The 14761-nt window shown below is 43.2% G+C and overlaps 1 protein-coding gene across 2 annotated transcripts in view; it reads right to left on the bottom strand.

Moving 5' to 3' along the window:
* The window catches only part of PLAA (phospholipase A2 activating protein), a 27423-nt gene extending 13196 nt beyond the window's left edge, over positions 1-14227 (bottom strand). For both annotated transcript variants that reach the window (XM_018568349.1, XM_018568350.1), the window contains exons 1-5: positions 13986-14227; positions 9582-9775; positions 7392-7492; positions 3044-3164; positions 1726-1893 (exon numbers count right to left, since the gene is read on the bottom strand). In XM_018568349.1, the coding sequence (XP_018423851.1) occupies positions 1726-1893; positions 3044-3164; positions 7392-7492; positions 9582-9775; positions 13986-14134 (733 nt within the window). In that variant the 5' untranslated portion in view covers positions 14135-14227. The remainder of the gene's footprint in view (positions 1-1725; positions 1894-3043; positions 3165-7391; positions 7493-9581; positions 9776-13985) is intronic.
* Between the last annotated feature and the right edge of the window lie 534 nt (positions 14228-14761).

Here is a 14761-nt window from a genome sequence, read left to right as displayed (position 1 = left end):
TTCAGTTCTTTTTCTTTAAAAATGTTCTATTCTATTCGATTTGGGGAACAGAAGTGACATCAACAACAAAAAGGCAAGTGTGTGTGTGTGTGTATCTTATTGCAGAGAATGCATTACGGTAAAAAACGACCAGCCTTTCATGCTACTTTAAGAGCTAGGTTCTATCAAGTGAAGGGCTGGACGAATCCCAGGAGCCAAGTAGCCAATGATACTGCTGGCGCCTAACTTTTGAGGTTCTCTCTCTAGTCGTCAATGGAGCTGGCTCCTACAAAGAATCCTTCTCCCTGCAGGGATTAATGACTAACAGTCACCGCTCCCTGCAGGGATTCCACCCTTCCCTCTCTGTTCCGCCAGCACTGACTGGATGGACAAGGGAGGGGCAGGCACAGCTGGCTCTAGAGAGGCAGAGCCAGTTGTCAATCAGGCAGCGGGGTGAATCCCGACAATACTAAAATAGGGATCCTTCCTGCCTGCAGCACGACTCTGCGCTGTCAGCATATAGTGGGCAATAGCTCACTGCTGAATTTTGGGTCACAGGAGGCTATTAGTAAATGTCCTCCTGTGACCCTAAACAGAACTATGGCCAGAAAAGGATTGGCCATAGTTTTATTTTAAACAATGCATTTACTTGTCATTATTTTCATCACAAATTCCAAATATGGAGTTTATTCCTATTAAAAATAGTGCACAGAAGAATCCATATGATTTTTTTAATGGCCTGGGGACAAATTATACAACTATGTGCTCATAGCACAATTACAGCCTAAAACATTAACTAATTCCAAAGTGCACAACGCTGTATTTTAAACTATAGCTGGCCATCATCAGTGCAGGATATGGAAATCAGGACTTCAATGCAGTAGGGTTGGGGAGCAAGGATAAACTTTAACTGAACGGGTTCCTGGAAATCTATTTTATACTAACACTGTAAGCAGTGAATGTAAAACACTTTACTTCTACACTCCAGTTATGTGCTATTGTTTTCTGACATTGTAAAATAATAATATACCACCAGGGATCCCCGATACATTTATTGTGGAGATGTCCTAAATTGGTCCGATATTAGGATGCAGTGTTTAAGGATTTTTATTCTGTCTTCGATATATTGTTAGATAACGCACCTAGAGTCTGTATACTTGCCATTTTTGATATCCCTCTGAGGGATTCATACCTCAAATCGGCTATACAAAAGAGCCTTACGTACGGCTAGGATACTGGTGGCAAGGAAATGGATATCCACCATCCCTCCCTCAGTATCCAAATGGATTTCTGAGTTGGATAAAACTGTAATGTATGATTGGTGAAGATACATTTATTTTACTCTGGTCCAGATGGCTACACTATCGTACACAATAAGGGTACCTTAGAATTTTTTCAATGTTATTATTACTATATCTGGTCATATGAGGGTCGTGTATGTGAGTCTAAGATATAAATTGACTAATCCAGGTCCAAGTCTCTGTGCTTCTTTTTGAACTATATTAGCACTGTAAATGTTTATATATGTCTAGAAGTTCTGACCAAAATGAGTTAGTTCCTGGATATTGTTTTATCGATATGTACATATGGTGGATGAGGATTTTTTTTCTGTATTTATGTTATATATCTATATATATTTTCCTAAGTGTTATAAGTGTTGTTTAAAATTCTAATTATGAAAATGTTAAGAAAAATTAAGTAACCCTAGGCAGCCATTAACAACTGTTGTATAGATTTGTTTCTTACCTTTAGAATTTGGAAAGAGACATATGCTATAAATATAATTGGTGTGACTGTAGTAGATCTGTAAGCATTCCCCAGTAATCAGCCACCTCCTCACAGAGGAATCATTGGAGCAAGACAGAAATTCAGTCTCACTCACTGTTGCCAATCCTCGTACACAATCTTCATGTCCTGAAACATGAGATTTAAAAAGGTATTGAATTCAGCTGTGGTTAGTTAAAGACAGAACGATTACTGTAGGCTAAACGCAATAAACTTCAGACGAATATCCAACAGGCCCAAAGCAAGCTGTCTAGCTCAAAACCCAAACTTTGCAGTGAACTCAATTGAAGCCGGGGGGGGGATCCCATTAAATAACTTACAAGGGAAAAAAAAAAAAAAAGTGATATTTTAAGATCTGTAGCTTTGGAAACTACCTTGACTGCTAACATACAGAACGGTCATGTAACCTACTCACACCAGCAGTATACAATGTTCTAAAGCTACAATAGTCACTTCATTACTAATTGATTAAATGCCTGTTGGTCTGTAAAGGTGCCCATACACTGCACGATTCTCGTACTAGAATCGCGGGAAATCCCACGATTGTACAAGAATCGTGCAGTGTATGGAAGGTGTGCGACCGTTTCTACGGTACGGTCGCACGTCTTCCGTCGAACCATCAGGCTAGAAAACCCGCCAGGAATCGTACGATTCTCGGCGAGTTAGTGGCCTGCTGGTTCGACAACTGCCGAACAGGCCGGTGTGCGCACGCGCACACAGACCGTTTGCAGTCATCTTAAGCTTGCCCCTCAGGGGGGCGGGCTTGCGATGATCGAGAGTACGATCTGCCTGTCCAAGATGGGCAGATCGTACGTTTTTTTAATCACTTTACAACCATCGCAAGACTAAGGTCTTGCGATGGTTGTAAAGTGTATGGCCACCTTAAGAGATATCCAATCACCTGCTGCAATATTAAAATGTCTCTGCTTTACATGAGGTTCAAGTCTACGAACAGTCAAAGTTTTCCTCAATCCAACAATCACGCAAGAGAGAAAACTAAATGGCTCATTTAAGTTAAGCGCTACATATTAAATAATCCTTCTTACATTGTGTAATTGATAACATTGGGAGCCACAGATGTGATATTTCTAACAAAAAGTGTTGTTCCTTAGACAACTGCAACAACTCCATTTAACGATCTTAGACCCGTAACCAAAAAAAAAAAAAAAAGCCTTGTCTTTGTACATGACAGATTTATAGGTAAATCCAGTTAGAAGGTTATGGGCATGTGGAATTTAAGCCAGGCTGTTGCAGGTCTCTGTTGTTCAACTTAACTCACCTAGGAAGGTCCTGTCACACCGCCCTGCTTTCCACAGCTTAATGGACTTATCAGCTGAACCAGTCAACATTAAACCTTGTTCAGGCAAAATCTTCACAGCCCATACAGCAGCTGTATGTCCCTACGAGATAAACAAAATAAATACAAATGTTATACTTTAGGCCTCATTTCAAAGCCCCCAATTACACTTTAGCGTAAGTGGTTTCAGGTGATAATGAAGCAATTTTTGGTGCGTTTTCAGGCTTGAGCGTCTTTCTTTATGAAATCTAGTTACTAGGAAAAGGAGACAGTTGTATGGCATGAAAAACACGTTCCGCGCATTTTTCAGTCATTCCCATGGGAACAAAAACATGCGATTCTGCCTGAAAATAGCTACAAGCAACACAAACCTAAAGCACCACTGAAAATAATGGGATTCTTCATGTAGGGCATGGTTGCTCTTCAGGAATACTCAGGTGTGACTGGGGGCTAAATCACAGATTTAAAAAAAAGTCTAAAAGGTGGCCATACACTTTACAACCATCGCAAGACCTTAGTCTTGCGATGGTTGTAAAGTACTTAAAAAAAACGTACGATCTGCCCATCTTGGACAGGCAGATCGTACTCTCGATCATCGCAAGCCCGCCCCCCTGAGGGGCGGGCTTACGATGACTAATGAGGGGCGGGCTTACGATGACTGCAAACGGGCAGTGTGCGCGTGCGCACACCGGCCCGTTCGGCAGTTGTCGAACCAGCAGGCCACTAACTCGCCGAGAATCGTACGATCCCCGGTGGGTTTTCTAGCATGCTGGTTCGACGGAAGACGTGCGACCGTACAGTAGAAGCGGTCGCACGCCTTCCATACACTGTACGATCGCGGGATTTCCCACGATTCTCGTACGAGAATCGTGCAGTGTATGGGCACCTTAAGGGTTATTCACTAAAGGGTGAAGAGTTTGGAGAAGGCAGGAGAAGTGAACAATCTAGGACAACATAGCTCAACTGGAAAGTGAGCTGAATTGGAGAATTTTTCTAAATCAGCTATGTTGTCCTAGATTGCTCACTTCTCCTGTCTTCTCCAAACCCTTCACCCTTTTGTGAATAGCCATGCTAGTTAAAAAAAACTTAATGGTGCATGTGTTTTTGCTTTTTAGTCAGGCTTGACAAATATGCTAGAATCAGTATACTAGCAGATATGTGTCTTATGTTATGTTAAGCAGATACTTTTGATCTAGTTGTCTAGATCAGGCAATAATTCCATGTCTACGGGCCAGCTGACAATCAGACAGTTTCCCCCACCATGCTTGAGAATGATCAGATACAGGTTTTTCATGGATGCAGCCAATGATTTACTCCTCACCATAGATTAGTTTTAGGGCCATTAGTTCTTGAATAGAGTTGAAGTGAAAGTAAAGTCTGCCTTTTTTTTTTTTTTTTTTTTTAGCAGAAGAGACTGTATAAGTCTCATCTGCCAAACATCTCCTACCTGCCTGTCAGCAATTCTGTTTTCTGTACACTAAGCCGTGTATGCGCAGCACAGTGCACAGACCTGGCATGCAGAGATGAAGGAACTACCGTGCACATGCGTAGGAGTTACATCATGCTGGCTGGCCAATCAAGAGGTCGAAGACACCGAAGAAGACCAGGAGACGACGGCAGAGCAAGTGATGGAGGGGAGCGCTGACATTGCAATGTTGAGATGATTGATTGTTTTTTAAAAAGTACCTTTACCCATATTTTTAAACTAACAACAAACACACCTTTATAAATGTTTAGTAATGACAATCCACAAACACATACTTCTAGATAATTGCCGTCTTTGTATCCTCTGCATACCTTATTTCTCTTTTCCTCCCCAGTCTTCTCACAATGGCCATGTTTACTGAGGGCAGATTACTAGATCCCCCTTTACTTCCAGGAACTCTGGCTTATGGGACTAGGACATGTGACCATGCACATCATCTCAGGGGAGGAAAATGCCTTTCCCCGAGATCGTGTGAGCTTACAGATGAGATTTCCAAGCAATGCTCTGCTGATGTATTGCTTGGACACGATGACATCATTTAACTAATGAAAGTAATAAGATTTTAGATCAGCATGCAGAGCTGCACGTTGATGTGATTTTTAGTAAAAAAGTTGGCAAACAACTCTGCAGCACCTTAAAAAAAAATTAAAAAAAAAAAATGTACCAGTTGCTGCTCCACAACTAGAAGGTGGAATATGGGAAGGGTAATTGTTGCTTCCCTCAGTACCTTCTCACAAAAGGAGTTTGCTAATGCTGTTGGTGACATTTCATAGCTGCTTTTTGCATATTGTTGATTATGAATTGGAGAAGAGATTACATGACCTTTGCCGCAAGCAGCCTTGAAAGTTTTTCAGCTTCTGAACTAAAGCAAAAACACTGTTTGTATGCTGCACAGACGAGCGGATTTTCGAGCTGTGAGGAGCAGACAGTGGAGCCCGACGAGCAGCTTCCCGGCCGGCCGTTGTAATTACACGGCCGGGAGCTTTACAGCCAAGCGATTGGGCGTATCTATAGAGACTCTCGATCGCTTGTATTAGAAGCTGTCACTGCCGTTGCCGGTCCCGAGATCCGCTGTGCCCGATGCGGCCGGGACCGGCACGGCTCTGTGACAGGAGATCAAAGGGAGGTCAGTACACGAACTCCCTTTGATCTCCTCTCAGTCCCCGAATGCAGGAAGTGATGTATATTACATCACTTCCTGCATTCAGTGTCACTCTCCAGCTAGAGAAGCTGATGAAGCCGATCTCTGCTTCATCAGCTTCTCTGGGGGTCCCTAGGTGACTTTAGGGGTCTTGGAGACCCCTGATGTCTCCATTAAGAGGACCTGTCATGTAAATTAGCTATCCCATAGGGGGCTTCTTAGCCCCCCATGTAATAGCAATAAAGTTGTGTTAAAAAAAAAAGTAATATAAAAATTAAAGAATCATAAAAAAATAAATAAAGAAGCAAAAAAAAAATTAAAAAAGAAAACATTTTTTTAAGTCCCCCGCCCCCCACATACACACGTAGATATGCGTCGGGTGCGCCTACGTGCGAAAACGACGATTGCGCCTATTGTGCCGCACATGTTACATATTGCCGCAAATGTCGGAGTGAGAGCAATAATTCTAGAGCCATCAATCACTGATAACACTAAACTGATGAGCAGTAAAAGCATTTTAATTGTCGCGTATGGGCGTTTTTGGCGATTTTGCGGGCGCACGCAATTTTAAGGCTTGACATGTTTGGTGTCTATTTACACGACGTGACCCCGACTTTTATGTTGTACTAAAAATATGGGTAAGAATAAAGGTTTTATAACATAGGGAAACTTTTTTTTTTTTTTTACATTTAGGGTACTTTTTTCATTATAAAGTAAAAACAAATAACCCCCGTGGGGTCACAAAAGAAAGCTCTATCTGTCCCCAAAATGTTTTAACATATATTGCAAGGCTATAGTCCGGTCATGCTGACTGGTGAAATTTGTGACTGACTGGTGAGACACCGCCAAATTTTTCAAGAGAATATAGATATATAGATAGATATATAGATAGATAGATAGAGATTCAAAAAAAATTAATGGAAGAAATAACCCCCACATTGTTTATAGCTTTGGCAATAATAATGTGTACATTATTAGTGTAGCTAACAGAAAGTAATAATAAACTCCTATACTTGTCCTAATTTTTAGGGTATATCATATGTCTGGGATTTCAGTATATTTTGGGAGCTATAGGTCACGAATTACAAGGAGTGAAATACAATTATAGTGTGGAACAACTTTAGAATGCGGTATGTTTGTCACCTAACTTTAAAAGCCATCACAAAAAGCAAAATGACCACACAAAACGTATATATTTATACCACGGACCAGCACTCATTTTCCTGCATGACGGAATCATTCCGTCATCGGTCTATCACAAACTGTAAAGGGTTTATAAACCCTCCGGTTTTTTTGCATATATCTACTGCTAGCTAGAAGTAGATATATGCAAAAAGTTAAAAAACAAAATGCCAGTCTGTACAATCCAGGAAGCATTAGGTTTTTGTTTTTAGGAGCCAGCTTGACTGACAAGAGAAAGCCTCAAATGTTAGGTGCCAGCTGTCATTTTTAAGGCGCATTGGCTACTCTGCTTCTGTCCAGCCTGTGGTTCATACTAATTTCCAGAGAAGCAACATCACTGTTAAAGGAAGAGGGAGTGTTTGTTATTTTCCTTGTTGCTAAGAATGACTCATCCTCCTTTTATTTGCATTTGAACATTTTACCGAGGAAATGGAAACCAAGACCAAGACATGAAACCAAACCTGAAATGCATTGAGATTTTGAAATGTTATGACAAATATTACAATACAGCAAGCTATTACCTGTAAGGTCATCATACACTTATCATTCAGCCACACTTTTCCAGTTGTGTCCCATGATCCACTTAATAAGGTGCCAAACTTGCCAGCAGAAAGGGTGCACACTAAAAAGAAAAAAGAACGGTCTTTTCCATAACAAAAGCATAGCAATTTGTCTTGGATACAGCTTTATACAGGCAACAGCATTCAGCCAACTCAAGACTGTAAAAGTATCAAAAACATGATATTTGTGCTTAGACAAAATGAACAGAGCAGGAATGATGGAATGTTAATCAGATCTTTAAAAAAGAAAAAAGCTTTCAAAGGAAACCAGTTTTAAAAATGCCAGCTGCCAGATGCTTATATTGACACTATGGTTTCCATTCTTTGAGGTACTGACCCAGAATAAGAATGAAGATACAGTTTCAGACTACAAATTCCATGATTTGCACACTTGTTCCAGGTCAGTGTCTAAAAAATATTAAAACAAGGCAACTAGCTTTTTTTTAGAAGGTCAGTAATAACAGCAAACATGGATAGATTTCAAAGCCCAATTCTGGGTTCTATGCTCCTGGTTCCCCCCCTCTTGCCTCCAATACCTGGAGGCCACCCAGCGAGTGTTTTAGGGCTCATGGGCATATAGAATGTACAATATAACATGCAGGCTCTTGATGGTAGCATGATCCTGCATTATAAGTTGACCAAATGCTGTATGCATGTAATGTTTGCATACATTTAACAGGAAGACTGAGTTTATCTATGGGGAGTGAGGGATTACTGCCAGGGGCAATACCAGAGGTGAGGTAAGTATTGCAGACAGAGTTGGGTTTTTTATAGTGCAACTTTTTTTTACATTTTGGAGTGAAGAGTAAATAGAACATCTGTCAGGTTTTTATCGCTTTGGTGTCCCCCTTAGGGAGATTCACCTCCTCTATTTATCCTAGTGACTGCTATCACCGAAAGTGAGAGAAAATCCCAAATGGGTTGTCACCAGAACAGGAATAGATGGAAAATCTTCCAATGGGGAAACTAGTTTGGTTGACCCAGCTGACCACCAGTGCTTTCCTTCATTTTGGAGGGATTTCCGATTACTTCCAGCTGTGGCTATCAGACAGGAAGTGAGGGGAAATCTCCCCATGGGACACAGGTGACAAAAAAAAGCTGCCACGGGTACCTTACTCCCTTAACACCTCCTGGGGGGACGATGACAAATCCCCCCCCAAAAAAAATTTCCTGGGAGTTAGGCTTCAAAGAAGAACTCTTGGTAATTTTTTGATCAACCCTTGCACTGGGTCTGCCGCCACACTGCAAGGGTTAGGTGCTTATTTTGGTCTAGGACTGAAAAAAAAAAAAAAAAAAAAAAAAAAAGGTATACTCACTTGATCTTCTGAGCCAGCTTGTTCTTAGACCAGTCCCTGGAGACTGTCTCCCTCTCTGCTGCAGCAATATAAGGTCCCTGAATCATCACGTGCTATACACAGTGTATAGGACGCCGAGGGACACACCATCGCTGCAGCATAGGAGAGAGGCTGGAGGGAGCACTGTGACTGCCAGCTGGCTCTGAGGATTGGGCGAGTATATCTTTTTTATTTTCAGCCCGAGATCAAAATGAGCACTTAACCCTTGCAGCGCAGCAGTAGCCACACTGCAAGGGTTAATAAAAAATTGTGCCCAGAGTTCTTTCTTAATTTAATCTTGAAACATCTCCCTGTCTCTATTCACTCTCTTAGCAACACAGGAAAGGAAGCAGAATTTGGCTCTTGTATTGCATACAATTGTTTTGCTGCCCACTAGTGTGTGACTACATGCTTGAGATGACACAGATTTCTCAAAAGGATTATTTTATACATGCCCATTTGAAAATTCCATTAAACAATGTCTGAACAACTGTATTATTATTGTGTACATAGCCCAATGACAATTTGTGTCCTATTGCACTGCCAGACAGCAATCCCATAGTAATAGACTGGAGGGTACTGAATGACATGCGGTTGGCGCCACATAAATCTAAATGTAGAAGTAGTCCCCTGCATACCAGTGTCACTGTGCTTCTTGCCTGATGAAGGGATCATGCTAGGTTCCGAAACGTTGCTTTGTACATGTAATGCCATGTGTATCGGATGTCAATAAAAGGACGGATTGATGCATTTGACCTAGGTGTGCGGGTGACTACTTCTACATAGCCTAATGGGCACAAAAGCAGGCATGACTCACCTGTGTCCTTATGGCCTTTTAAAATATAAAGAGGACTTTCACTATCCAGGCTGAACACGCATATGTTATTGTCATTTCCACCAGTTGCAATTAATCCACGTGGGTAGGCTTCACTTGGAGGTATAAAGCACACGGTGGAGATAAAGTTGGAATGTCCTTTCATACGATGTAATTCAATAAAGCCTCTGGTGGGACTAGATAATAAAAACACAAAGTGAAGAGGGAAAATAAAGCATTGCAGATCTAATGTTTACCATATGCAACAGCCATGATTTCTTGTAAGGTACAAAACCTAAACTTTCACAGACCAGTAATTAGCTGGAAACCCCTTTCATAAATCCTTCACTTGTCCCTGAAGGTGGATATAAAGGAAAGAAAGAATGCAGCTCTGTCAAACAATGCATTATCCACAAAGCAGTATATACTGGAGGTGAGACTATTCATAGGTTATAGATGATTTCTTCAATAACCAATGCAACTAATCAGTGTTGGGGTCTCTAGATCCTTGGTTCTCAACTGGTGGGCTGTGACCCAAAATTGGGTCGCGACGCCGTGTTCAGTGGGCTGCCGTGTGCCTTCCACTTTTCTAGGTGAGAGTCTCTTAGCCTCCTCCTAGCGAAGCAATGTAATTTCTCATGCAGAGGAGCCATTCAGAATATGCTGCCTGGCGTTGAGTGTCTGTTTGAGGTGGTGTGGGCTGGAGGTATGGTCACGAGGGAGCTCCATCCATACATGCACTGCTTACAGCTCCCTCACGTGCCCTGTAGGAGGTGCCTGGAGCGGAGTGATGTCACATTTTGGCTCCCGACACCTCTAGAGGGCACGCATGGGAGTTGTACAAGCAATGCATGTATGGATGGAGCTCCGTCACAGCACAGCAGCCCAGCACTGGGCCCCTGGCTGAGGATCCACTCCAGTTCTCATAATGGCACCCCAAACAGACCTCCCGCCCACAGTTCAAATCGCCCCCGCACCAGAACACGCGGTACCGCAATGCCGGACCTGAGTGACTGTATTTGGAATTGTATTTTGCGCGGTACCGCAATGCCGTGTGTTCCATTGCAGTGTGACTTGGATCACCACTTAATGATCAAGGACAAATGTGGGTCCTGAGGTTACACAGGTTAAGAACCACTGATTTAGATTATAAATAGCTATTAAAGTGACACTAAACTCTAGTGATATTAAAGCTTCACAGATTTTTTTAATTTTTTTATTTTAAATGCATGCAACTAGATAAATCTCATTGCATGAGATGCTCCATTTCGTCTGCAGATCGTCTCTTATTTTTCCTTTCCCCCCCAGTGCTGCAGATGGCTTCCGTTCCGAGGGTGGCTTCATTCTCTTGCTGTGTCCTATGGTGCCACCCTCTAGAGCATGCTCCTTTGCCCGGTACAACAAGCTTTCGTAAGACAATGCCTGTTCACCCACGCACAGGCAGCCCGACGTCATTAGAAACACGTCCTCGGGTGATTGACAGCGGCTCCTGAATATATCTCCGTAAGGTAATTTTTGAAACAAACTTTATTTAAAATGTATATGGACTGTGACATTGTAAAATTTTAAATAAAGTGTATTTTTTTTTTTAAAACTACCTTGCAGAGATATACTGCAGATCCCATGTAAAGATGGCAATATCTCAGAACATGCTGAGCCTACGACTTCATGTCATGGGTAGAGAAACGAGTGTTTAAAATGTATTTAATATAGAAAAGGTTAAAATAAAGCCTCTTGGTTATCCATTTCTCGGCAATTCAGGTACCAAAAAGCAAAACTCTAAATGCTTCACTATATGCACTGCGAGCTGGACAAATTCCAGGCAGCCGGTGCTCTTTAAAAATGACAGCTGCAATGCAAGTGAATAGATGACGTCATGGGGCTAGGACTGCCGGAGCCCAAGAGAAAAGAAGCTGCGGGGACTGGTCTAGCAACCAAGCCAGACCAAGAATCAGGTGAGTACCGTATTTTTCCGTCTATAAAACGCCCCCATGTATAGGACGCCCCCCACTTTTCTTACCCAAAATTCGGAAATCAATATTTTCCATGCTCTTTTGCATAACTGCTCACATCCAGTTTAAATTTTGCAGAGTAAGACAGCTGCTAACTGGTACGAGTATTTACCGGTATTTTTTTTGTTTGTTTCCTGACATTTTTATGGGCTCCTTGATGCATCTGGGCACTGGCTACACGCTCTCCGCAGCATCAGCTGACGTCAGGTACATAAGGCTCATGATTGGAGGAAACCTGTTAGCTTGTCTCTGCAATCGGAAGTTTCACTCGTGAGGCTAGTTTGCAGAGGTATCGGCAGTTTCGCAACCGCGGTTCTCCTCTCGGCCCCCCCATGTATAAGACGCCCCTCAATTTTTAGGTAAATATTTTTAAGAAAAAGTATAGTCTTATACATGGAAAAATACAGTATATCTTTTTTTTTTTTCCTATTTCAGACCTTAGACCAAAAGGAGCACTTATAAGGAGAACTGTGAGGTGAGTGAATTACACTTATCCCCATAGTTATAGCCGACGTGTGACATTGAAGCTGTCACAGGTCGGCTCTATTGATCGGGAAGTGAGCGAAAGCTTACCGCAACCACTGACTTCCCTATCATCTCCCTGCAGAGAGCGGTGACCGTCAGTCACCGCTCTCCACAGGGATTCCCCCCCCCCTCCGATCCTCCAGCGCTGAGTGGAGGAATGGACAGGGAGAGGGCGGGCATAGCTAGCTCTGCCTGTTGATAGGCAGAGCCCGCTGTCATTCATGCAGCTGGGTGGATCTCTACAGTATTGTCGGAATCTGTCCCGGTTGCAGCGCTCTCAGTATCGGAGCATGTTAGCCCTCGTTCACACCTGAACGTTTTGTAGCGCGTTCTACGCTCGACGAACGCTCTACAAAACGCTCAAACATCTAAATCCCATTGTATTCAATGGGTCTGGTTCCCACCTTGGCGTATTTCAGCCCGTCCCTAACGCGATACAAAACGGCCCACGCCTGAAAAGGTACATGTACTACTTTGGGCCGTTTTTGTTGCGCGTTTCCATTGGGATACAGCCAAGTAGCCCTCGGAAACGCGCGTTTGTCGCCCGATTTTTTTACCGCGAATCCCGGTAAGACAACCGTGCATATGCAATACGCCTAGGTGTGAACCAGGGCTGAGTATATGTCCTCCCGTGACCCTTAAAGTGACATTAAAGTCAAAAACATTTTTCCCTCCCCCAATGTTAATGAAAGCACTTACTTTAAATGATATCTTAGGCCCCGTTCACATTGAGCGGTTCGCAAATTGCGCGTTTGTCGCGCGATTTGCATTTGTGCGATATATCGCGCAAATGCTTGCATTGAGCAAGCGAGAATCGCGGCTAAATCCACTCCAAAAAGGGTCCTGCTGTAGCGACGCACGACCCGCGACAGCAGGACCCTTTGCCCCATTGAGAAGCATTGGAGAGCGATATCGCGCTGTAAATTGCCGCGATATCGCAGGAATTACCGCGCGATAAATCGCTCAATGTGAACGGGGCTTTAATCTGATCTTCTTTCCCGATGTTTTCATCTGTCCCTCCAGTGTTGCTGCGGGTCTCCGATCCAGCGCTGACTCCTCTGTCCTTGCTGGCACTTCCTGTCCCACGGTGTCTGCATGCGGGTGCCTGCTGTCCATAGACTTACCTTGTGTCTCTCTTCGTCTCCTGGCCGAAAATCTGAACTGCACATGCGCCCGCCTCCCAAGATGTTTTGCGCCTGCTGAGAATTTTCAAATTTACGGACGGGAGCGCACGACGAAGACAGCGGTAAGTTTAAACCGTTTTTAAAGCAGTTTTTTTTTTTTTTTTTTTTTAATGTTTTGCATATATCTACTGCTTGCTAGCAGTAGATATATGCAAAAAAAAACCAGAGGGTTTAATAACCCTTAAAGAGAACTATGGGGGAAAAAAGGTTACCCCATAGTTCTCTTTTAACCTTTGCAGTGCATATCTGAGAATGCAAAACCTGCCAGAAGCTAGACAAACACAGGTCAGTGGGTGAACTGCAGATCAAATGCACCTGTCAATGGATTAAGAATCTTCAGAAGCACCTCCGACTGATTCCATCCACACAAAGGAATGTGTACATTAGAACCCTCAGGTAATCTGCCGTCTCCAGCATGATTTTCATCTTCGATCACAACGTTTTGTAATTGATGAACTGCCCTACGTACCAAAAAACTGAAGGGTGTGTTTACAGGTACGCCAGGTGTGAATGAGGCCTACAAAGTAATGTGATTTAGGAATCCTGTGACCATCTAGGTGTTGATCTCATGAGTATACAATGACAGGTGTGTAATACATCTGAATGGCTGGAAGCCGTCCTGTCCCCTACACCATACCTCCATAGACATATATATACAATGACAGCCCCCTCAGGCACTCTCTCACCTGTCCGGCACCCAGAGGCGGGCACTCCTGTCACGTGACACGGAGACGAAGCCCTCACCTGGCGAAAGCGGGCACGGCGCCACCCCCCTCACGTCCAGCTCGTGTACGGCCAGAGAGCAGCGGAGCCGGTAACAGCCGGCCTCAGCCATGACACAGCACCAGCTTTACAAAGTGACGGAAATGATGCGGCGGAGCACAAAACCCGGGGCACCATCGGAAGTGACGTCAGAGAGGGGGAGCCTACCCTCCCCGCACTGTATAGGGCTGTCACTGTCATATGCGGCACCATGGCACTGTGGGAACTGGGAAGTGGATGTTTTTTTCCCAACAGCTTTCCATCCCTTGATGGGTTCCTAAAATGCTGATATCGCGTAAGCGTCCGTTAATAAATGTGTTCCCCCAACAAATTCGTTTTCTATTCCTCTTAATGTCATTTTCTTGTTTGGACTTCATCTACACACTTCAGTGTACACATGGACGTAATTACACATGTCTGTTCATAAAATGTATGGGGGAATTTATCAAAACTGGAGCAGACAAAATCTGGAGCAGTTGCCCATGGTAACCAATCAGCTTCTCTCATCAGTTCGTTCAGTTAAGCTTTCAAAATGAAAGATAGAAGCTGATTGGTTGCTGTGCATAGTTGCTCCAGATGTGATCAATTCCCTTAATTGTCCTCAAATGCAAATATTTCTATTGTGTGATGCACATCTGAATGCAGAGCATGTTTACACAGCTGTGTGCATTGCTCCATTGACAAGAATATACTTTCAGTC

The sequence above is a fragment of the Nanorana parkeri genome, unplaced genomic scaffold (assembly GCF_000935625.1).
Source record: "Nanorana parkeri isolate BGI_ZX_2015 unplaced genomic scaffold, ASM93562v1 scaffold1175, whole genome shotgun sequence".
NCBI classification, from domain to species: domain Eukaryota; kingdom Metazoa; phylum Chordata; class Amphibia; order Anura; family Dicroglossidae; genus Nanorana; species Nanorana parkeri.
The sequence above is the reverse complement of the archived record's forward strand: the minus strand, read 5'-3'. Positions and strand labels throughout refer to the sequence as shown.